This window comes from Rhinatrema bivittatum, chromosome 4, assembly GCF_901001135.1.
Source record: "Rhinatrema bivittatum chromosome 4, aRhiBiv1.1, whole genome shotgun sequence".
In the NCBI taxonomy this organism is placed as follows: Eukaryota; Metazoa; Chordata; class Amphibia; order Gymnophiona; family Rhinatrematidae; genus Rhinatrema; species Rhinatrema bivittatum.
In genome coordinates, this window is record NC_042618.1 from 43,031,663 (window position 1) to 43,056,955 (window position 25,293).

The window sequence follows — 25,293 nt, forward strand, 5'->3', positions numbered from 1 at the left end:
ATTAAATTAATGCCTGTCCAACCCGGCAAAGTGTGCAAAAAGGCAGAAAATACTGCTTTTCTGTACACCCTCCAATTTCATCTACTAGTGATATTAAGTCGGAGGAACCAAAAAGAAAAAAAAAAAGAAAATCATGTGCCTGCTCACTCAATTTTACTGGTGTCTGTTCGAAAACAGATGCCAGTAAACGTCAGCGTTGATGTCAGTCCTGCTGCCTGCCACCTGTACAGTCAATAGGGAGGCGCTAGGGCTGCGCTATTGTCCCTAGTGCCTCCTTATTGGCGTGACACCTTAATTAAATAGAGAATCGCGCTCAGGAGAGGGGCCCGGGCCCGTGTCGGGAGAGCAGGCGCGCAGCACGGACCGCTGGCTCTCCTGCAGTTTTTTTGTTTTTTTTTACTGTATTGGCCTGCATAGCCTAGAAAGCCCTTATCTTATCTGGAATATGGACTCCTAAATCTGTTACCCTATTTTATCATAGAAGCGGAGCTGTCTTATCGCAGTATCAACTATAGCAAGTTGAGATCGGCTGTCCCTACATTTGTTTACTTTTCTGTATTCTTTTTCGCGATTAGTGGCAAGTGTAATTTGGATAATAGGATAAAGGGGAAATGTGTCAAAAACAGTTGACGACGGTCTGATAAGAGATCACGTCCACCCCCACGCTTGCGCTGACCTCTATCTCGTCTCTTGCCCTCTCCCTCACCCACTTCAGGGAAAGCGCACCTCCCGCCCCTTTCCGTTTCCTGGCCCAGCGCCGAGTCAGCGAGGTCACGTGCTCTGCCATCGGCTCAGGATCATCTCTCTCCCCCCCCCCCCCCTCCTCCCGCGCCGCCCTGCTGCGTGTAAATAAAAGGATGCGCAGCGCGCGCGCGCTAGGAAGCCAGCTAACCGCCCAATCCGGTCCGCGAGCCACTCTCAGCTACCCCTACCACCACCGACGACTGAGAATGGCCGCCCTGAGTGATGCCTCCGGCCCGGCGCCGCTCTCCCGGCTGCAGAAAGCCTTGCGCGTGAACCACCTGGCGTCGGAGCCGCCGCCGCCTCAGGCGCTGCCGCGCCGGCGGGCGCCGCTGGCCCGCAGCCCCAGCCTGTCGGGCTCCCAGGAGAGCCTCGGCAGCATCCTGGCGGAGGAAGCCCGCGTGCTGGTCATCAACACCGGCGGCACCATCGGAATGATGTACCACGACGACGGTGAGTGCGACCCCCGTCCGTGCCGCCGGGGGCGGGGCTCACGGAAGCGGCGCCTTCATTCACTCGCTTTCTAGTAATTCATGAGGTTGCTGGCTCCCAAAAGAGTTTGTCCTTGCCCGCACACTTGATGGGCAAAACAGGAAAAAATAGGCTTGAACATCATCTTTCAGTTCAAAATATATAACAATAATCTTTTATTTATATTTTGTCTTTTATGGGTAGACTATGCTTTGTGTGCATAAAAGTAATAAGTCCAGTAGTGAAGCTAAGAGGAGCCAGGAAAGTTAAGCAAAGAGAGGGGGGAGGGATGTAGGTACTAACTGACATGATGGAGCGAATGATGCTTTATGAGGGAACTGAAACGCAATAATTTTAATTTAGTCCGCTGTCTTAGTGTGATTACCTACAGAAGACATCTACCTAGTTCTAAATCTCGGCAGTGTTCAGTTTTACATATGTTTGGCTTTTATGAATAATTCGGTTATTAGTTCTAGTATAAGCATAAAGATCAGTGTTTATTTTGTCATGAGCCTTCATTTGCTGCTACTGGAGATGTGCTCCCTATTCTATATCCCTGCTTAACTTTCTTTAATCCAGTCCTTGCAGCAACAGTTGTCTGTTGGGGGCTCTTCGCAGAGTTCTGTAATCAATGCCTTAAATTCAACTACTCTGTTTTATCATTACATCATGACTATGATGCCCCCCCCCCCCTCTCAAAGACTGTGAATGCTACCTCTGCTGCATCCTCAGCCCAGAGATGTGAATACAGCAGTTAATGTAACTGGGTTTAAAAAAGGTCTGGATAAGTTCCTAGAGGAGAAATCCATAAACTGCTATTATGGTAATTAATAAGCAATAGTAGCTTGTGATTTATCTAATGTTTGGGTACTTGTGACTTGGATTGGCCACTGTTGGAAATGGGATACTGGGCTTAATGGACCCTTGGTCTGACCCAGTATGGCATATCTTATGTTCTAACCTGACTCTAGATTCAAATCCAGATCCTCTATTGAGCAGGGCACAGCCCTGCCACTGAGCCTCCAGGCTAATGTATTAGTTAAGGGGTTAGAAAGCACTTTTGATTAAGCCATTCCCACTTATTATGAATTATTTGCTTGTGCTGGAAGCTTGTACATCTAGATAAATGAGGCTTGACCGACGTGCCGCAAATGCGCAGTAGGGAGCAGCTCTACTGCGCATGCGCGGCACAAAGAACTCTGCCCGACGTGCCGCAAGAGAGCACGTCGGTCTGAGCGGCGGACACGACGTTTTGCGGCAGTGGCGGCGGTATGACAGCATCTGTCGGGCCAGCAACAGAGAGCGGCGTGGAGGAGCAGCGGCGGTGAAAGCTGAGCGACAGATGGGCAAGCAACGAGCGTGGTGGTCAGGCGCCCCAAGAAAAGGCTCCTCGGACATGTTAACAGCTTGAGCCTGGCCCTCCGTTGCCGGGGAAGGGGGGAGGGAGTAGGAAGTAGGGACGGCGACGGAGGGACAGGCTCAGGCTGTTAACATGCTGCAGTTCCGTCAGCAAATGCCTCCTCCTTTAGCCTGATTGCTCCCAGCCGGCCCTGTAGAAGAGAAAGAGGGAGGGGAGGAGGGCTGAGGGAGAGGGAAGGGGTTGTGGATGAGGTGATAGTGGAAGGAAAGGGAAGATGAGGGGATGGAAGGAAAAGGGATGAGTGAGTAAGTGGGAAGGGTAAGACGTGCAGAAGAGAAAAAGAGGGAGTGGGAAGGGGGTGTGGATGAGCTGGGAGGGGATGGGATTGAGAGAGGGTGGGGAGTGACTGAAGGAAGGGGAGTGAGTGGGAGTGGGAGGGAGAATGAGGGGGGAGGTGAGAGTGAGGGGAGGGAGTGGGATGGAGGGGGAGGTGGGAGGGAGGATGAGGGGGAGGTGAGAGTGAGGGAAGGGAGTTTGAGTTGGGGGAGGGAAGGGGGGGTGAGTGACTGAGGTGAATGAGCGAGGGGAAGGGGGAGTGAGGGAAAAGAAGTGTAGACGGGAGCAGTGTCTGAAAGCGGACCGAAAATTATTTTTAATGTAGCCCGTTGTTACAGTCTTAACGGCTAGTTATACATAAAATAGACTAAACAGTGCCCCTAAACAGGTAAAAGTGCCGCTGAGTATACTGGGCTAAAGTTACTGGATAAAATTATCTGGGTAACTTTTTGTCACTTAGCTTACTGAAAAAAACAAACAAACTAGCAGCTGACTTTTTTTTTTTCCCCACTATTGCCTATATGAATAAAAAATGTTGTGTGGCCAAGCAGATTCCCTCCCTCCACCCCTAGCTATTCAAACGTTTGTACCACGACAAAACTGGACCTCCCTCCCACCTTCCAATATAATTTAAAATAGTCCTGCGGTGAGCAGTGTTGAATTCCTCCTTCCATTCTCCCCCAACCCCCATGCCAACCTGACTTTTAAAAACCTTTTGCCTAAAATCCCCACCCTTGAACTGACCTGAAAGCAGAGCAAGAGGAGAGGCTATTACTTGGTCGTGCTCCTGATGGCTGAATACTAAGTGCCCTAGCTTTGGTAGCTCCTAGAATTTAATATTAATTTATTCTATGCACTCGGCAAACTTGGGCCTTTCACTAAGTGAATAAGGTAGCTTTCAGAGCTATCTGCACTTATTATTCAGATGGGTAGGTAATAGCAATGCCTTTTCTGCTTTCACACAGTTTTGGGGGTTCAGGGGTGGTGAATTTTAGTATTTTTTTAAACTTTTTATTTTTTAAATTTCAAATTCATACTGACATACACTTGCAATTTGAAATAGAAGCACTTGTGTATCAACATAAAAAGAAAACAAAAGCACGGAAAAAACATCCACCATTTTTCATATTTAATCACTATAAAGCGAGATCCAAAATAAAGCTATTGGGGAAAAGGCAGAAAGATAATAGCCTTTTACCAGTGGATACACTACAGCAACAATTAAACCATCTAATCTCTAGACCTCCAGTTACCACCATCTTAGAATCTCAGAAAGAGTACAATTGAGAAGATTAAAAAAAGATATACATAACATGCTGAAATTTCAATATACATTTACAAGGAAAACTGACTACATAAAGAACCTCCAAGGCCAAAAGCCTCCTAGCCCATTTCCAGAAATTCTTCCGACGCTTCTGAGTTTTCTTACATAAATCTGGACATACACAAATCCTCCCTGCAAAAAACAAAGCATCCTTGTTGCAGAAATACAAGTTAAATATGAAATCTTATCTTGATCAAACACAAAAGAAATCAGAAACGTTGCCCTGTCCAACCCTTCATTCCCAAAGACTCCAAATAAGCAGTTAAATCAAAGATGTTAACAGGTGCTCCTCCAATAGCCTGAGCTTCTTCCCATTTCACAAGCCTAGCTCCTGGAAGATAATATACCGTATCTTGTTTATAGGAGGTATAGCATTGTCTGGTAACTTAAGCATGTCCATTAAATATTTCTTGAAGAGCTCTAGTGGAGAGAGTTTCTGTACCTTAGGAAAATGTATAAGTCTCAAAGTTCTCAACATTTTCTAGTTTCCTACTGATAGACAACTTGAATTAGCACAGCTTGGATCTTAGCCAGTTGAATCGTTTCCCTGAGACGTGTTAGTTTCTGGTTCTGGAGAACTACACTGACTTCTTGAATCTGAAATCTATTTTGAGTTTGAGACTTAAAATCAAAAGAAGAAATCACTTGATGTAAAGAGACAATAGTGGAACAGATCACCTCAAACTGTGCTGAATCAGGAAATAGCAATATCGATGGAGACACTAGGGGCTTGCAAAACACTCACCCCAGATGTTGAAACCTTTCGCATCTTACCATTCACTGGTAGGGCCATGGTTCCATCAAATTTAAGTTGACCCTCCACAAACGTTCAGAGGTGGCTGGCTGCTTCAGTCTACTTCTCTCACTGGCATTGAGCAGGATGCACCCATTGCTTTCACAATGTCTGCAGGTGCACAACTGCTGCACCCCTCAATCACAACCTTACTGCATCTCTTAGGTTAAGGTCCAGTCTGAGCGAAATGTCTGCCGCTGGGCTAAGAGCTGATCTCTGCAACTCACATTCCCCTACAGGTCCCAGTTCTGCCACTGGCTGCAGAAACATGGCTCTGGACGTCTGTTTCCCCACAGATAAAGTCAAGGATGAAGAGGCAGATTCCCTTCTCAACCTCTTAACCATTTTCTTAAATAGGAAAAGCAGTGAAAATGGAGACAGAATGTCAGAGCCCAGAATCAGTGTGGCTTAAGGTTCTGCCATCTTGGTGCATTTTTTTTTCTGAAGGTACATGTCAGGGGTTGAGGGGATCAGAGCTCTTTTCCATGGGACAGTTTTATATTATATGTATTCCTGAAAAGTGGAAAATAATTCAAATAAAAGCAAATATATTGGGGTGGGGCAGAAGGAACCTCTAGTTTGGCCATGCTATGAAGTTTGCATAGATTGTGGTGTCTTCTTGGTTACATAAAATATTGTTGTTTGTTTGTTTTTTTTTGGGGGGGGGAGTAGGCGAGGATTATCTGTTACTGCTCAATTGCTAGGTTTTTGTTTGTTTTTGGTTTTATCCAGTTAATTTTAGGACAGGAATTTTTCTGACCAGAGTTAGTACTGAAGACAAAAGTTATCCAGCTGTCTGGATATGCTCTCCAAACGCCCTCATACCACCTTTTTCTTATCTGCTTAAATTTTAACTGGGTAATGACTTAATTAAAATATTGCTGTTTAATGGGACCAGAATTTCAAACTTTGTTTTGAACATGAGTGAAAAATTTTCTAAGTTTAGGGGTGAGGTTTCAAAACTTGTACACAAGTAAAATTAGCAAGATGTGCTTAAGTAGCTTGCTCTCGCATATATGCTATTTTATAAACATCAAAAGTGCACGCACATTTACATGTGCAAAAAATGGGCAGTCTAGGTTGTTCCAAGGTGGGGCCAAGAGGTATGCATGCAAATTGCTATTTTATAAGAGACTTGCACGCATATGTTTGTCCAACTTATTTGCTAATTATCTTGCACAATTGATATGTCTCATCTTTTGTCTACTATTGCTTGAGAGGACTGGGTGAACTGGGGGGAGTTCAGAATGAAGAACTAGGAGGGTCTGTGAACTGGAGAAGGACTGGGTAAACTGGTGATTTCAATTACATGTGCATGTTTTAAAACAGGGGTCGGGAACCTTTTTGGCTGAGAGAGCCATGAACGCCACATATTTTAAAATGTAATTCCGTGAGAGCCATACAAGACCTACCAAATTAATTTACTACAACCCCCTACTCTCCTGATGCCCCCCAAGACCTGCCAAATTAATTTACTACAACCCCCCACCCTCCTGATTTCTCCCCCCCCCCCCCAAGACCTGCCAAAATCCCTGGTGGTCCAGCTGGGGTCCAGGGCTCGCAGACAAATCTTTAATAAAAAAGTAAAAATCTAACAAAACCCCCCACCCTCCTGATGCCCCCCAAGACCTCCAAAATTAATTTACTACAACCCCCCCACCCTCCTGACCCCCCCCCCCCCAAGACCTGCCAAAAGTCCCTGGGGGTCCAGGAGCGGTCCGGGAGCGATCTCCTGGACTTGGGCTGTCGGCTGCCAATAGTCAAAATGGCGCCGATGGCCCTTTGCCCTCACTATGTCACTGGGGTCGACCAATGGCGGCGGTAACCCCTGTGACATAGTAAGGGCAAAGGGCTGTCGACGCCATTTTGATTACTGGCAGCCGACGGCCCTTTGCCCTTACTATGTCACAGGGGTTACCGCCGCCATTGGTCGACCCCAGTGACATAGTGAGGGCAAAGGGCCATCGGCGCCATTTTGACTATTGGCAGCCGACAGCCCAAGTCCAGGAGATCGCTCCCGGACCGCTCCTGGACCCCCGCTGGACCACCAGGGACTTTTGGCAGGTCTTGGGGGGGTCAGGAGGGTGGGGGGTTGTAGTAAATTAATTTTGGAGGTCTTGGGGGGCATCAGGAGGGTGGGGGGTTTTGTTAGATTTTTACTTTTTTATTAAAGATTTGTCTGCGAGCCAGATGCAGCCATCAAAAGAGCCACATCTGGCTCGCGAGCCATTGGTTCCCGACTTCTGCTTTACATGAGCGAGTCACAATTTTTTGCATGTAAAATATACACGTATGTTTTTAAAATAGGAAAAGTATGCACTTTAAGTGCATTGCAGATATCCATGTGTATGTTAAGGGATATTCATATGCATATATGGAGTTGTACAGAGTTTGAAAGTTACCTTGCCTAAGTACGTGTCTTTTTCTTGTTTTATTCCTAGCAGGCCTGCATTTATGCATGGAAACTCTAGGCCTGTACTTGTGGTGGCAGATTTCCTATTCCTATGCCACTCTGACAATCCTACCTGGTTCTCTGATGTCTGTTTCTTACCTGCCCATTCCTGGCAGTCCTCTGAGGTTCAGTCCCTTCCTTGTCAACCCAGTGTATATGATGGCTCTGGCTCTGCTGGAAATAGATAGCGCTGGTTATTTGGAGATTAAATCAGACCAGTGCTCCCCTAAACACAGAAGCCTGAAAGAGCTGTGGGCAAAGCCTGGGAGAGTAGGGCACAGGCTGATTCCTTCACAACATTCACTAATATTCATTTACAGCTCTCTTGTTCACAGGTTGCAGGGGAAGGGGGATTGGATCTCAGAGGGTCATGAGTGAGGAGGCAAAGATGGTTTGTATTGGGGAGAGGAGAACTGAACATGGGAGGTTTGCAGGAAGCAGAGGACCTGAGATAGAATTGGAAGGCTACTGGGGCAATTGAGTTGTATGGAATTAGAGGGGGGTGGGGGGGTGGTAGTGAGATGAAATGGGGATTAAGGCATCTGGGGAGTGGCACATGTTCGGCACAGCATGGATAATGCATAGAGGCCACAAAAAATGAAATCTATCATGTTTTCTCAGATCTTAGTAACATATACGCAAAACCCTTAAATTAAAAAGAAAAAATTCTTGAAAAAAGGTGATAACATGTCTATTGAGAATTGTTGTGTCCTTGTCAGAATAACTAAATCTATAAGCTTATTATTCATTTTTCTTGTACTTTGTTATGCAATCTGTTCTAGCTGCCTAATGAGTGGGGAGTAGGGATTTTTATATTGATGTATTTTGTATTTATTTTTTTATGTTCTTTTTGATTTATACTGTTTCTGTATGTGCTATTAGACATGTTGTAACATGTGTTGGGTGCAGGCACTGTCTGCAGAAAAGCATAAACTTGCACTAGAGATTTCAGCATTGAATGCTCTTGCATTATGTACCACACAATGATAGTGCTTGAATTAAAGACCTTTTGTTTTAATAAGGCTTGAAAGCTGAAAATTTCATATTCTACTGGCTACTGCCAGGGCCATGCAAAGGGATTAGATGCCTTAGGCCAACTTGCAGCCTTGTGTTCCTCCCTATCCCCTCCCAAAAAGGGCAGCTCCAGTACAGCATCTCTACTGTTTTTTTTTTCCCCTGGTCTCTTCATCTTATGTCTAGTTTTCTGACTATCAACCTTGTATGGGCATGCTTAAGTCATAGCAGCAAGGTTTGCTGGGACTCAAGCAGCTATGTGCATCCTTCTCTGGGGCAGGGTGGTTCTTCTTACTCTTCATTTTCGCTCCTTCCTAGGGGCAGTTGATTTTTCTCTTCCACCCATGGTTCCCAGTGCCTACGTACCACTGTCCAGCCACATGTTCTAGGGTAGACTGTAGCTGCTGACAAGCGAGTTTAGTGGAAAAGAGGCCACGCCACCCTATCTCCTTCAGTGGCTTCATGCTTGGGCCAACAGGCAGGACACAGGCACCCTTGGACATGCCATGGCTGGACAAGGGGAAGCTGCTATTACTACTCTTTTGGTCATCCACTCTGTCCCTGCTTCCTTCAGCTTGAGCTATCGAACCTGTTCCCTCTGCTGTCCAGCAATGGACAGGAAGCAGCACTGATTAATCCCTGAGGGCTGGGAGATGTCTGCACAGCTCCTGGAGCTTGGGAAAGGAGGAGGGATTATGGGAGAGAGTGCCCCAGAGTCCTGGAGCTGAGGGTGGAAGAGATTCCCAGAGCGGTAGAGTATGTGTGCTGCTGCCTACCCGCTCAACTGTGGTGCTCTAGGCCAGCAGTTCTCAACTGGTGTGTCATGACACATCAGTGTGTCACCAAGCACACGCAGGTATGTCGCCACACTTCCTGATCCACTGCTGGCCCAGCTGCTCCCCCTGTGAGATGCAACTTCTTCCTGTGCCCGGGCTTGAAATGCTAATAGCTCAGGCAGAACATGGCAGAAGAGCTGGAAGAAGCAACCAACGGCACTAGCAGCATGGTCTTTTTTGTTTTTTATTCCATCCCTGTTGCCCAGAAGAGGAAGTGGTGTGCAATGGCTACACACGCAGGAAGAAGAGACCATGCTAAGTTATAAGTTTGTGCAGTATCGGACTGAAGGAGAAGAGCAGCGTCAGCCCCTACAAGCCCATGGGACTCGTTTCTTAAGACAGCAGTGACTGGAAGAGGAGGAGGCTGCTACTGACACCACTTGTTTTTCGGTAGGGGGGGAGTGAGTGAGTGTGTGTAAGTAAGAGTGCACGTGTGTTTGGTGATTGAGAGCCTGTATGTATGAGAGAGCATGTGTTGTATGGTTAAGAACCCGTGTGTATAAGTGGGAGAACAAGAGCATGTGTGTCTGTGTGTGGGTGTGTGTGTAAGAGAGATCATTTTGTCTGTGAGTGACTGAGTCTGTGTGGGTGAGAGAGAGAGAGAGGAGAAAGTTGCAAGCAAACCCCTCTATACCCTCCTCCTGCTAACTCACAAAAATCTCAGGGCACCTGGAAAGCCAACATTCTCAGGTATGGAGAACAGAACATTTTTTCATCCTTATTTTTTAATTATTGGGTCTTTGTCTCTGCTGTTTTGAAATATTTTATTAGTGTCTGTAATTTTTTTTTAATATATTTCTTGATTTTGTTTTATGACAACTGGTGATGTTTCTGTTTTTTCATTTTTGTACTGCATACTGAGTCTCTGACTTGTTGCAGTTTCCAGTTCAGTTTTTGTCTCCATGTTTCTATTCATGCTTTATGGTCTCCTTATTCTTTGTTAGGTGAGGGTCTACATATGTGACTGAGGTGAGGTGTTCTGCTGGCGTGTAGCTTCTGCGTAGGGCTCTATAGCAGCCTGGTTTATTCTGTTTTCCTAATAGGTGGAGTATTGGTGATTTAAGGCCCGGTGTAATATTTCCAGTGTTGCCTTTTCTTAGGTAAGGCGGTTAACTGTTTAAATGCTGGAAGTTGGTGCTGTTCTGGTATGGGAGGTTGTACTATTTATGTGATTTCTTCTCCAAGAGAATACTTACCTTACCTTTGTCTCATTCTTAACAATAAAATTAATACTGGGTTGGTTTGTTTTTTTTTTTATTATTTTCACCGTGGATTGTAATGAGCAGGGTGTTAGACGTGAGCGTGGTCAGTCAGGTATGTCACGATGAGAAAAAGGTTGAGAACCACTGCTCTAGGCAACTGTCTACTGCTGCCTTTGTGCTTTTTTTAGCAGTTTGGTTTTATTTTAGGTAGCTTAACAGAATTTTTTAGTCTTATTGATGTATTTTTAAACAATTTGTTTGCACCTAGATGAAGTCTTTTCAATCAGTGTTTTTTTTTGTTTTGTTTAATAGAATGCTCAGGAAGTGGTAGACAAACAGAGGGAGGGTTTGCTATCAGCCAATAGATTTTAATGTTTACACAGTGCTGATGAAAGCTGGAGGAATACCTGTTTAGACTGAAGGCTTCAGGTTTACCGCTTATCACCTAGATTACAGAAAGTAACTGCCTTTATTATGTTTATCCACCAAAAATACACCTTATAAAGATGGTAGCAGTGCTTCAAGAACTAACCTTACTGCAGGTACAAGATGTCACTGTGGCTTTCATGAAGTCTGCTGTAGGTGTATTGGTCCTTTTTTACTTTTTTCTTTTTTTAATAATTTGAAAACATGCTGAACACCGGTCACTGATGTATAATCAACCTTGTAACACACTTCTCACAATGAAAAATGTTTGAGAGGAATTTAAAGGAACTCCATCACGTGACCTGGAGGTGTCACGTGATGGAGTTCCTTTAAATGAGGACGCCGTGAACGGAAACTTAGGTCTGCCATTTTTTTGGAATAGATGCAGCGCGCTGCGAGCATTTTGAATCTAAGGAGAAGTTCATGGACTAACAACGTTGAAAAGCTGAGAGGAGCAGTGGTTAAGCGGTTCCCCTGACGAAGAAGATATTAGAATCTTGGCCTTGTTGGGTAAAAACGCTCGTGCCGAATGGATGTCTCAGTTTTTGATTTATGACAGTGGTTGGATGTAAAATGGAATTTAGTGGTAGTGTTATTTTTTAAATATGGAATTGAGCAATAGTAAGGAACAATTTATGAAGCTAGTTTAGGGGATACTGTACATTACTATTGAATTAAAAGATTTTAGTTTTTTGTTTGTATGTTCTGTGAGTCATCTTGAGGTGTTGGTAGAAAGGTGATAAGAAAATTGTCATAAATAGTAAGGAGAGAGAGAACAGGTCTACCCCTACAGTTCCTCTTGAATCTGTTGCCACTTGGCATACCCTCCATTGCCTCAGGTACAAAAACTTAGATTGTAAGCCCTCTGGGGATAGGGAAATACCTACAGTACCTGAATGTAAACCGGTGTGATATCTCAATTGAGATCGAATGTCGGTATATAAAATAATAAATAAATATTTACATGTCCTGGGGCATCGTTCTTTCCTTCCAGCTTTACAGAGCTATATACCTGTAACTCAGTATTTAATTTTAAGTTGGTTCTAAACTCTTTGTTTAGAAGTTATGGTGGCACTATTGCCCCTTAGCTGAGAATGTGCTAGAAGTGTTCAGTTTATTGGAGATACAGCTACATCTGGACTTCTTTATCAGATGCCACTGCCCTGCATTAATTTCCCTCCCATGTTTTGCTGATGTAAAAATGGAGAAGGAAAGTATTGGGAGTGTAAACTGCCACTGATGGAGCTCACTGTATTGTGCCTCTGCATCTGAGTGACCCTGTGGATTGTGGTTTAACTTTCAGCAACTGACTTAAAAATCTTTCCATCCCCAGATTTCAAATATCCAAATTGTGATAGTTTTGCCTTTTTGCCCAGTATTATGTGGCTAAAATAATTAATTACATTCAGATGACACTTTGCAAATCGAAGGAAGCAGTCTAGTGGGGCAGGTAGCACTGCTTGTTAGAAAATTTTTATCCCATACCTCCAGCCGAAATGAGTAAAGTATTATCTGGAGTCTGCATAACCCATATCCCTGTAGATCAGGGGTGGGCAACTATGGTCCTCCAGGCTCACAAACCAAGCAGGTTTTCAGGATATCCCTAAAAAAATATTTGAGAGATTTGCATGCATATTGCCTCAGTTGTATGAAAATCCTATTTCATGCTTATTCATTAGGATTATCCTGAAAACCCAACTGGTTTCTGTAATGAATTGCTGAGCCCTAATCTAAATGAAAGAAAAATGCTTCTAATGTTGTGACCCGCTGCCCGCGGGCCCCCTCCCGCGAGCAGACTTACCGCAACTCTACCCTTCTTCACCCGACACGGCAGGACGCCGTCGTCGGGTCTCCCACGCGGCTGGAGCCGCGGCCTGTCCTTTGCTCACATGGCCCGGAGGCCGTCCTGGAACCTCTCCGCCCCCGCGGGCTGGGAGCCGCCACCGGACACCATGACCACCCTCGCGGCAGGGAGCCACGACGCCATCATGGGGGTCTTCGTGGGACAGCCTGGAGGCTGCCCTGAAGCCTGCCTGCCCGTTTCCTGCTTCTCAGTGTCTGACGTTGGTGAAGGCCACTGTCCACGGTCCTGCACTGGTCTCCTGTTGTTTCTTAGGCGCCAGCCTGCACCATTCTGTCTGATTTAAGGGGCCAGCCACAGGAAGCGTGGCTGACTCCACCTCTAAGTGGACTTCCTGCCTCTGCCCTATAAAGGGCTGCTTCGTCAGTCTGTTCTTTGCCTTGCATCGGAGTGTCATCCTTCTGGAGGCTCCTGCCTGCCAGAGCTCCATCAGGCCTTCCTGTCTTCTCCATGGAGTTCCTATTCAGTTCCTATTCTTCCGTCTTGTCTTTGTGCCTGAGGTCCTGGCCAGATGTCCCATTCAGATGTTCCGTCGGAGCTTCGGATGCCATTGGTCCAGACATCTGAGTTCCTCTTTGCCTGGATCTTCCCTGCGCATGTCCCACTCTCCTCGTGGTCCGTGACCAGCCTTCGGGCTGTGTAGGGCGCGCAGTGGGACAGGGTGGTCCGCAACTCAGTCCCGCGGGTAGGCTGAGTAGGGCGCCCTGAGAGACTGTGCAGCTGTCCTTCTGCCCAAGTGTCTTCTGTGATGTCTTCATATCCCGAGCCTTGCTACAGTTCCTGCATGGTTCCAGTACTCGAGTCTTGCTACAATTCCAGCCTGGTTCCAGAACCTGTACCCTGTTACAGCACTGATCTATCATTGTCCTGTCTTCGTGTCAAGGTCCTCGACTGCCCTCTACCTCAGGCCAGGCCTGCTGCTCCATGCTGTTCGCAGCAGGTCCGAAAGGGCTCGGAATGGTCGGAGGACCATTCAACTTCCAACATCCGCGGATGTTGGCCTTGGGAGCTTGCAGGCCTGGCAGAGAGTCAGCCGCCAGCCACGCTGGAATACGCCATCAACCCTTGGGTCGGTCCTGGGTTCGCCTGGGGTCGGGCTGAAGCCCAAGGGCACACTAAACAACGCAAGGCCTTTGTGGCCGACCGTGACATCTAAGCCAGTTATTTATATACCGAGGAAGATAGAACAGTGTTCTCTTCTAAAGATTATTCACTATCTTGCCTGAAGCACAACATTTTGACTCCTTTATTTAAGAAGTCAAACTTGGAAGTGCTGAGTGTGTGCCTTATAGACTTGTCGCCAGTATCCCTTTTCTACCTCACAGAGAACGACTTTTTTGGAGAAAAATGAGAGGCCTAGTGTTAGAAAGGGTCAGGTACAGAGATTCAGGATGATATTTTAAAGCATACGGGTAAGGGGGAGCAAGTGCTGCTGCTTTTACTTGATACGACAGCAGCTTTTGATCTTATTGGTCATGACATTCTTCTTAAATGCTGTTATTTATTGGGGATCAGAGGCCATTCATTAGATTGGTTTAACTTCATTTCTGTTAGAACAGGTAACATTAGTTTGTACTAAAAGTTGTTTCTTATGCAGCAGATGTTCATGTCTCCTTACTCTCTCCCTGGTACTGTTTAATATCTTTGTACAACTGTTGGGGAGTGTATTGCCATGTTTATATCTATATGGATGGTAATCAAGTTGTTTGCCCTTTAGGTTAGAATACTTTATTTACAACATTTACAACAGTGGTAAACTACTGTTTCTAGGTGATTGAAAGTAAATTGGCTGTAAACATAAAACTAAAGTTTTTAAAAATTGGTTCTGGAAGCAGTGACAATAGATTGGAGAGTGGGAAAATTGGTTTGGTAGAATTTGTGATGTTTTTTGATTCCTTATTCTCTGTACAGTCTCGGGTTGCTCAGATGGTGCACAGTCAGGCCGAAGTTGTATTGTGCGCTGACCCTAGTGCGCAGGGTAACGAGCTTTTGGATGCGTTTTGGACATGCTAGGCTAACACCCAATGCAATAAGAGAATTAGCACATCCAAAACGTGCATCCGAACCAACGCGTAGCTAATGGCGCTCATCATATGTAGATGAGGCTATTAGCTATTACCCAATGCAAAAAATCACCGTGCTCCCAATGTGCATATTTGAACACGCAAAACTTAACGCCAACCCCAGCAGAGTGGAGTAGTGTGGTGGTATTTGCCATAAACATCTTGGTTTGGTTTGAGATACCCAATTCATTAAGTGAATGGTTCAGAATGTTTACTTAAAAAAATTGGGAATATTGGGGCTGCTGATCTGCATACTATGTACCAAATAATTCTAGAGACTCTGTGGTTCAATTATTAGAACATATGTGAGAGATTTTAATATTCATAGGGAATCTCCCTTGACTGATATTGCTTTTGATTATTTTTACTGTGATGGGTTTCGCTCATGAAATTGTAAAAGCCACACACAAATGCAGGTCATACCTTCTTTTTTTACCATTTAGGAGGAAATTCAGATCTCGGTATCGAGGATGTACTAACTGATCCTTTATCATAGTCTAACCACCATCTAATTTAAATTAAATTTACCCTCTCAAGGTTAACATTCCCTGATAGGAAATTTAGGCCTGGATTTATCAAAATGCGATAAGTATCGCATGCGATAGCAAAAGGGGCGTGGTTTATACTAATTTACAGTTTATCGCTATTTACCTATGCGAAGAGCTAAGTTAGTGCACATTGCGATAACCTTTTCAGACTGCGATAAGTGCCAGATCTGATGTATTTCCTGCATTCACCCACTGGGGGACTATTGTTAATGAGAGAGAGGGAGAGACTAGCCATAGTATCCTCTCCCTAGATAGGTATTTGTATCCCTATGGTAGGCCTACCTAGTAACTTGAGGTGAGGGTTAGGTATTGGTGTAGGGGGTTAGGGGCCACTTTGACATTCAGTGTGAGACATACGAACAGAACAGTGGTCTCTTGTGAAGATCGGAGGACAGACGGAGAGAGGAAACTCACTCCAAGATGAGATTTGGGCAATGTTCTCTCCACCTAGCTTGATGTTACCCAGGTAGAGAGTCCATCAAGCTAGGTGGAGAGAACATTGCCCAAATCTCATCTTGGAGTGAGTTTCCTCTCTCCGATTTGGGCAATGTTCTCTCCACCTAGCTTGATGTTACCCAGGGAGAGAGTCCATCAAGCTAGTTGAGAGAACCTTGCACAAATATCATCTTGGAGTGAGTTTCCTTTCTCAGTCGGTCCTCAGATCTTCACAAGAGATCACTGTTCTGTTCGTACGTCTCACATTGAATGTCAAAGTGTCCCCTAACCCCCTACACCAATACCTAACCCTCACCTCGAGTTACTAGGTGGGCCTACCATAGGGATACAAATACCTATCTAGGGAGAGGATACTATGGTTAGTCTCTCACTCTCGCTCTCTTCCCCCCCCTCTGGGAGCTTTAAATCTACTCAAAAAGGCCTTTCAGGAGACATTGCAAAATTTGATAAAACCTTACCGCCCAGTAACCCAAGCTATCGCGCAGCTTAACGCTATTCAAAAAGGTGTCATTAAAATCGGCGTTAAGTCTGTGCGATAGCATTTCGCACACTGGCATACCCAGCCCACTCCCCGCCCCTAATTCCTCCTCTCTTCCAAATTTGCATCGCACCATACAATATGGTGCTTTCGCATGCAGTAAGGGCCTATCGCATGCGTTAATGGGGCTTTTTGCATGCGATAAGCCCTTAACGCATGCGAAAACGCCTTAGCGCATTTTGATAAATGACCCCCTTAGTTTTGTTCATTTCAGATCCTTCCAACCAAAATGATTCCATTGCTGTTCCATCAGGGAAGATAGAAATGTAGAACAGTTTGTAACTTGGTAGAACACAGAAATGAGGAAGGTTATTGATAATATTGCACTGGAAAAGATTATCTTTGTATCTTTTAAGAAATCCTGACCATAGTTCTCAGACTTATGTACAAGAAACTTGAGGACCGCATGCTTAAAAGGAAATTGATGGTATGTTTGGATAAACTTCAATATGTGTCGTTTTGTTGCATATGTGACTCTAATAAAGGCAGCAGAAAAAAAGCTATATATATATATATATATATATATATTTTTTTTTTTTTTAGAAACAGTGTCTTCTCAGATTTTTTTGTTTTGTAGTGGTTAATCATCTATTCTGTTCTTTATAATTAGTTGCAAGAATACTCAGCTAACCATTGCAACCAATTTGCTGGATTATTTTCAGGAGAAAACTATGTCTTTAAACTTGGGTTGAAAACGGTGTGGTGCCAGATTTTAATTTAACATGTAACCCAGCTTCTAATTTGGTTCAGTTTCAGGAAGCAGGAAAAACATAGATGGCTAACATCTTGAATGATAGGAGTCAAAACCATGTGCCTTTTTGACCTGATGTCCTTTATAGTTGATAAAATCCTCTAAAGAGGACTTACTGGACTAGGTAGGACAGATAGTTAATACTTACTTGACAAATGTTTTCCTTAAAAAGAGTAGTTATGGGGGGGGGGGGGGGTGTCACATGATGCAGTAGACCAAGACACAGTAAAACCTTATAGCGCCTGCTGCTATCCTGTTCAAAATTCTTGATTTTACTGCTTAAAAGAAATATCTGAGGGAAAAGATGTCCAGAAAGTGGCTAAGCATTTCTTGCTAGTCCTTTAGGCAGATCAAACTGTAAAATTTAAAAGATCAGTCAAGAAAAGTGCTCTTGAGGAGAACATGTGAGGAGCAGCCTTCTGAGGGAGAAGTAAAGGCTGCTTCATCTTGCCTTGTTTTGGCAATCAGAGGTGTTATGGATTGGCTTGCTATAAAAATATACACCTATCTAGATGCATGATTAAAGATAATTGTAAAACACAATAAAAAGGATTTTTAAGGGATACTAAATTTCTCAAGATTTTTATTCTTGTATATTACCCAAACAATTTGATGTTTTTGTATAAACTAGGAATATTTAATCTAACATTGTTTATCTTGAACAAATCACAATTACTCCCCAAGAGAGCACAAGCAATTTGCACTTTGTTTCTCAGTATTATCCCAGGACAAGCAGGATGCTAGTCCTCACATATGGGTGACGTAATTGACGGAGCCCTATTGTGGAAAACTTTCTGTCAAAGTTTCTAGAAACTTTTGACTGGCACTCTGAGCTCACTGAGCATGCCATGATATTCTCAGTCACAGGGGTCTCCCTTCAGTCTTCATTTTTCCGCGCTACTTTTGGCATCGCGGAGCAGGAGCCTGTGTGAGATTCTCACACAATTGTGACTAAAAATCAGATCAAAAAAGTTAATAACTTCTCTCCCACATCGGGGTGTCTCTCGTTACCATCGGCCGGTGAGTAAAATATTCTCATTCCGACTCATTTGAGTAAAATTTTTTCGTCACATATACATCGGCTGTCGACGGTATCATGGCCACGGGATTCAAAAAATGTCCCAAATGTAATCGGACTATGTTAATCACAGACCCACATCTCGAGTGTGTACTTAGCTTGGGCCAATCTCATGATGTATCATCTTGCCCAATATGTGCAGAAATGACCACTAAAGGTTGGAAAATGCGACAAGAAAAGATGGAACACTTGTTTCATCTTCAACTTTTACCTTCCCCATCGACGTCCACTTAGTCATCTCCGGCCAGAGTTTCGAAAAGACTGATACTTAAATGTCGTCCAGAAGGTTCAGGGGACCATTTATCACTAACCCCATCCATGTCATCGACTAAATCGGCGTCGGAGCATCAATCGAAGCATCGACATCCCTCGATTCCGGAATCTCTACTATCCCCAGAGAAGTCGACAGCCAAGCGGCCTTGCCTGCAGGAAATACCGAGACTTCCAACACCGAGGTGTTCACCTTCTGTCGAGGTGCCAGCCATCGAACCTCCACAGGGCCCTGTGGTAGGACCGATAACGCCCCCACCGCCACCACGTGTAGCTGCTCTGTCTGGATCAGTTATCACGGAGGAATTGAGCGCATTTATCCGCCAAGCGGTGCTACAAGCGCTTCAAGAGTATCGACCATCAATACAGACGCCGATGCCCTCGCCAACACCATTGTCTATGCCGGTGCCCGCACCGATGCTAGCGCCTCTGCCGATGCCGGTACCCGTACCGATGCCGAGACCATCTCCAAAAACACCGATGCTGCTACCTGGGGCTCCAGGTCAACTGGAATTGGCTTTATTCCAAATGTTAATGGATAGATTCGACACCCTCGTCTGTGCTATTCCACCGAAGCCTATCCCAACTAAACCTATCGGGGATGTTCCTGGACAGAGACCTGTCTATGATCCTCAACCAAAGGCCTTCAGGACTCTTTCATCCACTGATTCTATCTCTTCCACCGAGATCTTCTCCCACTTCTCCTTCCAGGGAAGCGCCATATGACTCATGGGAAGACAAACATACTGATTCTTCGTCAGAAAGCTTCATGTTTGACCCTTCTCCTCCGGAAGGCAGGAAGAAATCTCCATCAGAGGACTTGTCCTTTACGAATTTCATAAAGGATATGGCAGACACAATACCTTTCAACTTAGTGTCTGAGGAAGACATGAGACAGCAGACTTTAGAAGTCTTACAGTTCGTGGATCCTCAAAAAGAGGTCCTGGCCATTCCTGTTCATGAGGTACTTTTGGAGTTGCAACATAGACTTTGGGAACATCCATGTTCAGTTCCACCTATTAATAAAAGTGTGGACACCACATATCTTGTCCAACATGTTCCTGGTTATCAGAAGTCATAGTTATCGCATCAATCTGTTGTGGTTGAGTCTGCTCAAAAGAAGTCCAAAAGAGTACAACCTCACTCCTCCAATCCACCTGGAAAAGACCATAGATTCCTAGACTCTTTGGGCAGAAATGTATTCCAAGGAGCTATGCTCAACTCAAGGATAGCGTCCTATCAACTTTATATGACGCAATACCAAAGGAATCTATGGAAGCAGATGCAGGAACTTTCCAACTCCCTACCTCAGCAGTATCAGGAGGCAGCTCAGGCTATCATACACAAGGGACTTGAAGCTGGAAAGCATGAAGTCCGGGCCGCCTACGACAACTTTGAAACAGCTTCGAGAGTGGCAGCTTCAGGAATCAGTGCACGTCGCTGGGCATGGTTAAAAGCCTCTGATCTTAGGCCTGAGGTACAAGAGAAGTTGGTGGATCTGCCCTGCGTAGGTGACAACCTCTTTGGGTCAAACGTTCAAGACGCAGTGGCCCAACTAAAAGAGCACACAGAGACGTTGCGCCAACTATTGTCAGTTTCGCAAGACTCTTCTTCATTAATGTCTCGCCGTCCACCAAGGAAAGAAACCAGAAAATCTTTCTACAGGCAGAGACGATATTATCCACCAGCATCCAGGGGTAGAGCTTCTCGTCCGCAACAAAGATCTCAACACAGCCTAGAGCCGCTAACATACCTTTCATCTTTTATTTGTTAAATTTTATCTCCTATTATTATTATTGCTTGTAATTTCTTTTACTGTATTTATTATCATGTTAACCGCTGTGAAGGCTATGCCAAGACAACTGTATATAAGTACTAATAAACCTTAAACCTCAAGCGCCACCACAGACTGGACCAGCTGCAGGTTTTTGAGGCCATCACCAGAGACCAAAGCCATCTCCACAATCCAAAACCGAACCTGCCAGTAGGAGGCCGAGTTTCCTCCTTCTACAACCATTGGTTACAGATAACAGACCAATGGGTCTCAATAATATCTCGAGGTTACCAACTCAATTTTCTCTCAACTCCAAGAGACTCTTCTCCAAAGCCTCTTTCGTTACACAAAACTCACATAATTCATCTACAAGCAGAATTATCCACCCTTCTGAGAGCCGGAGCTGTAGAACCGGTGCCCCGGACTCAGCAGGGCAGAGGATTCTACTCCCGTTCTTTCCTCATTCCAAAGAAAACCGGAGGCCTACTTCCCATCCTAGACCTCAGGAATCTCAACAAATTTCTAAAGAAAGAAAAGTTCAGGATGGTTTCTCTGGGCACCATGCTTCCCCTTCTTCAAACAGGAGATTGGCTTTGTTCTCTGGATTCTACAAGATGCTTATGCTCACATTCCAATATTCCCTCCTCATCGCAAGTAACTGCGTTTCCTGGTAGGTCATCAACATTTCCAGTACAGAGTCCTACCATTCAGACTAGCTTCAGCTCCCAGAGTATTTACAAAATGCCTGGCAGTAATAGCAGCACACTTACACAAAGAAAGTGTCCACGTTTTCCCATACCTGGACGACTGGCTCATCAGAAGTCAATCTCAACAAGGAGCTCTAACTTCTCTCAACTGAACAATTACTCTACTTCACTCGATGGGGTTTCTCTCCAATTATCAAAAGCCCCATCTCATTCCGTCTCACCTGCTTCAATTCATCGGAGCAGAATTGAACACCATCCTCTCGAGAGCCTTTCTACCCGAGGATTGGGCAGACACACTCTCCCTATTAGGAAACTCGCTACACTCAAACAAGCGACAGCTCATCAGTTTCTAACTTTACTGGGCCACATGGCCTCCACAGTTCATGTCACTCCTATGGTGAGATTAGCCATGAGAATAACCCAATGGACATTAAGATCACAATGGATCCAAGCCATTCAATCACTGTCCTCTCCAGTTCACGTAACCCACCAGCTACGTTCATCTCTACTGTGGTGGGCGAACAAGGGCAACTTGTGCAAGGGCCTACCCTTCCAACAACCAGTCCCACAGATAACTTTAACTACAGATGCATCCACCTTAGGTTGGGAAACTCACATACATAATCTCCAAACCAGGGTACTTGGACAAAACTCGAAGCAACATTCCAAATCAATTTCCTGGAACTTCAAGCTATACGTTATGCTCTGCATGCGTTCAAGGACTGCCTTTCACACAAGACTGTTCTGATTCAAACGTACAATACAGTAGTCATGTGGTACCTGAACAAACAGGGAGGTACGGGCTCGTATCTCCTTTGTCAAGAAGCCGCACAGATTTGGGACTGGGCCCTGACACATTCTATATTTCTCCGGGCAACTTATCTAGCGGGCATCCACAACATAGTTGCAGATCGCCTCAGTTCCAACCACACGAGTGGTCCCTGGATCCCTTAATAGCGACCAGGATATTCCAGCGTTGGGGATAACCAACAATAGACCTCTTTGCATCACACCTGAATCACAGAGTGGACAGATTCTGCTCTCTGCACAGGCAGAAACACCAGCCAGCCAAGGTCGCCTTTGCTCGCCCTTGGAACTCAGACCTTCTATACGCATATTCTCCAATACCGCTCATAACCAAAACTCTAGTGAAGCTACATCAGGACAAGGGGTCCATGATACTCATAGCCCCATATTAGCCTCAACAAGTATGGTTTCCCATACTTCTAGACCTCTTGATCAGAGAACCAATTCGCCTGGGTGTAGCTCCCACTCTCATAACTCAGGATCAGGGTCGGTTGCGCCATCCCAACCTTCAGTCCCTATCCCTGACAGCATGGATGTTGAAAGCTTGATCTTACAACCACTCAATCTTTCAAACAATGTCTCTCAAGTGCTTATAGCTTCACTTAAACCTTCAACATGAAAGAACTATTCTTCGAAATGGAAAAGGTTTACTTTGTGGTGCACGCAAAAGAACATAGACCCTTTCTCCTGCCCCACACCTTCTCTGCTAGACTATTTATGCCATCTTTCAGACTCTGGTCTCCAGACCTCATCTGTAAGAGTACATTTAAGTGCAATCTCAGCTTACCATAACAAGATGGGAGATGCACCAATATCCATACAACCTCTTGTCAGTAGGTTTATGAGAGGTTTAACTCACCTTAAACCACCAATTCGGCCACCTGTCACAAAATGGGACCTGAATCTGGTCTTAACAAGACTCATGCGTTCTCCTTTTGAACCCATGACTTCATGTGATCTTAAATTTCTCACATGGAAGACTATCTTCCTCATAGCCATTACATCGGTAGAAGGGTTAGTGAGTTACAAGCACTTGTCACGTACTCACCTTATACAAAATTCCTACATGATAGAGTGGTTCTCCGTACACATCCAAAATTCCTCCCCAAAGCAGTTATTGAATTCCACTTGAACCAATCCATAGTTTTGCCCACATTCTTTCCAAGGCCTCATTCTCACAAAGGGGAACGGGCCTTACATACCTTGGACTGTAAACGTGCGCTAGTATATTACTTAGACTGCACTGCAGTCCTTAGGAAATCCACTCAGCTCTTTGTATCTTTTGATCCAAACAAACCGGGTAATCCAGTGGGCGCAAACACTCTCTCCAACTGGCTAGCAGATTGTATAGAATTCTGTTATGAAGAAGCAGGCCTTCCTCTCCAAGGGCGAGTAAAGGGGCATTCAGTAAGGGCAATGTCAACATCAGTAGCACACATCGTTCAGTGCCAATCCTTGACATATGCAAAGCGGCAACATGGAGTTCTCTTCACAGCTTTGCAGCTCATTACTGTTTGGACAAACAAGGACGACAAGATTCAGCCTACGGACAATCTGTCTTAAAGAACTTGTTTCCAATATAATCCCAACTCCTACATCCAACCTGCTGTGACTTTTGGCTGCCTCATTTTTACCAACAATACTACAATGTTGCTTCACTACAAAATGTCTCAGCCTATAGCTTGCTAATCACCCATATGTGAGGACTAGCATCTTGCTTGTCCTGGGATAAAGAAAAATTGCTTACCTTGTAATAGGTGTTATCTCAGGACAGCCCGCCCGCGCAAAGCTTCCACTCCCCCCCCCCACAACCAGGAAGATCGGCGGGCCATACGGCCTGAAGATAGCAGGAGGCCCTCGGGCCATGGTGGAGCTCATCCTGCCATGGCCAATAATCATTTTTTTTAAAAGATTAAGATGGATTCTTTCAACACAACAGAGGCAAAACGGTCCAGGAGGGGCAGATTCAGGGAGGGTATTGATCCTGGCTTATTAGTAAGTAGTTCTCAAAGTGGATATTTTTCATCTTGGGGGAGGGGGTTCTAATTTCAGGTTCTCAGAGATGTCAAGTGATCAGGTTTCTGGAGGGAGACTTTAGAGTAGTTGTGGATCTCTGACCCTTTCTCTTCCTGCACCTCAGTACCAGTCATGTAGTTTTTTCTAATGCACAAGGCAGAACTACAAATGCCACAGTGCACCATGCTCTGAATTCAAAATCGGGCCTGGCAGACCAGTTCAATGACTTGATGGAAACTGTTGTGGAGTGCCATTCAGAGGGCTTGGGTTCCATGCCCAGGTTAATTGGAGTTAGGGATGCTGCAAAGGTAGCACTCACAACCCCTGATGGTGAAACCTCAGCCAACACTTCATGGTGACAGCTAGTGACTGAACTCAGGGCCCATGATTGCAGGGGTTCAGAGGGAGTCCTGGTGTGTGACCCGCAGCTGTGGACTGTTGCAGTGACTTGGTTAAGTGACTTGGGAGGGAATCTAAAACAGGGTGTAAATCCCCAGGTATTTGTAAATGAAGGCTCATGGTGTCAAATCTCTGCCCTGGTTCCAATTGAGCTGGAAACAGAAACTGCAGAACCAAAAAGAAAAACCTACCAGAACTGGCCAAAAGTCTTTTTCAGAAATTGGGTTTCTTGGCAGCTCTGGGGGTTTTCTGAGCCACGGCTCAAGACAACAGGAGACCATGATGTGTGTGAGCTTGTATGTATGTGTGAATGAGTGAGAGGCTGTTTGTGTATACATGTGTGTATGTCTGTGTGAATGTGTCTGTGACTATGTAAGAGCCTATGTCTGAGAACCTGTGTGCCTGTGAATTTCTGTGTAAGAGCTTGAGTGTTTGTGTCACACATAGGCTCTCACAGGCACGCACACACACATACGCACACAATATATCTGTGATGGAGAGGCAGCCTGTGTATGTTAGAGGAGAAGGGAGTGTGTGAGAGAATGAAAGTGTTCATTGTGTATGAGTGTGAGAGAGAAGATAATATTTGTGCAGCCCTACTTCCTGCAATCCATGACAATCTCAGGGTGACCGGAAATCAGATCCCAGGTATGGAGAACAGATTTTTAAATCCTTATTAGTTTTAATTATTTATAATTTGATGATTCTGTTCTTTTGAAATAATTTTTTTTTGGGGGGGGGGGAGGGAGGACTAGAACATTTTTAATTCGATTTTTTATTCATCATGTGTTTGAAATTTTTTTGGGTGTTTGGGAAATTTTTTATTTTCTATTCATTAACTGGTTTGAAATATTCTTTTTATGAATATGACGTTACTATTATGTTTTATATTTCTTGATTTTATTTAATGTTTTGTAAAGAATGGTAATATTTCTATTTTTCCTTTGTTGCTTTGTATATAGAGGCAGGCTTGTTGTGGGTTCCAGTTCTGTTCTTCTCAGCACGTTTCTGTTTATACTTTGATTTCTTTATTCTGTACTTGGTCAGGGGCTCTCTCTGTTCTGCATATG

At 44.8% G+C, this 25,293-nt stretch overlaps 1 protein-coding gene across 1 annotated transcript in view; it reads left to right on the forward strand.

Moving 5' to 3' along the window:
* Positions 1-833: 833 nt before the first annotated feature.
* ASPG (asparaginase) overlaps positions 834-25,293 on the forward strand; it is a 184,646-nt gene continuing 160,186 nt past the window's right edge. The window contains exon 1 of the mRNA XM_029598056.1: positions 834-1,194. Coding sequence (XP_029453916.1) covers positions 858-1,194 — 337 coding nt within the window. The 5' untranslated portion in view covers positions 834-857. The remainder of the gene's footprint in view (positions 1,195-25,293) is intronic.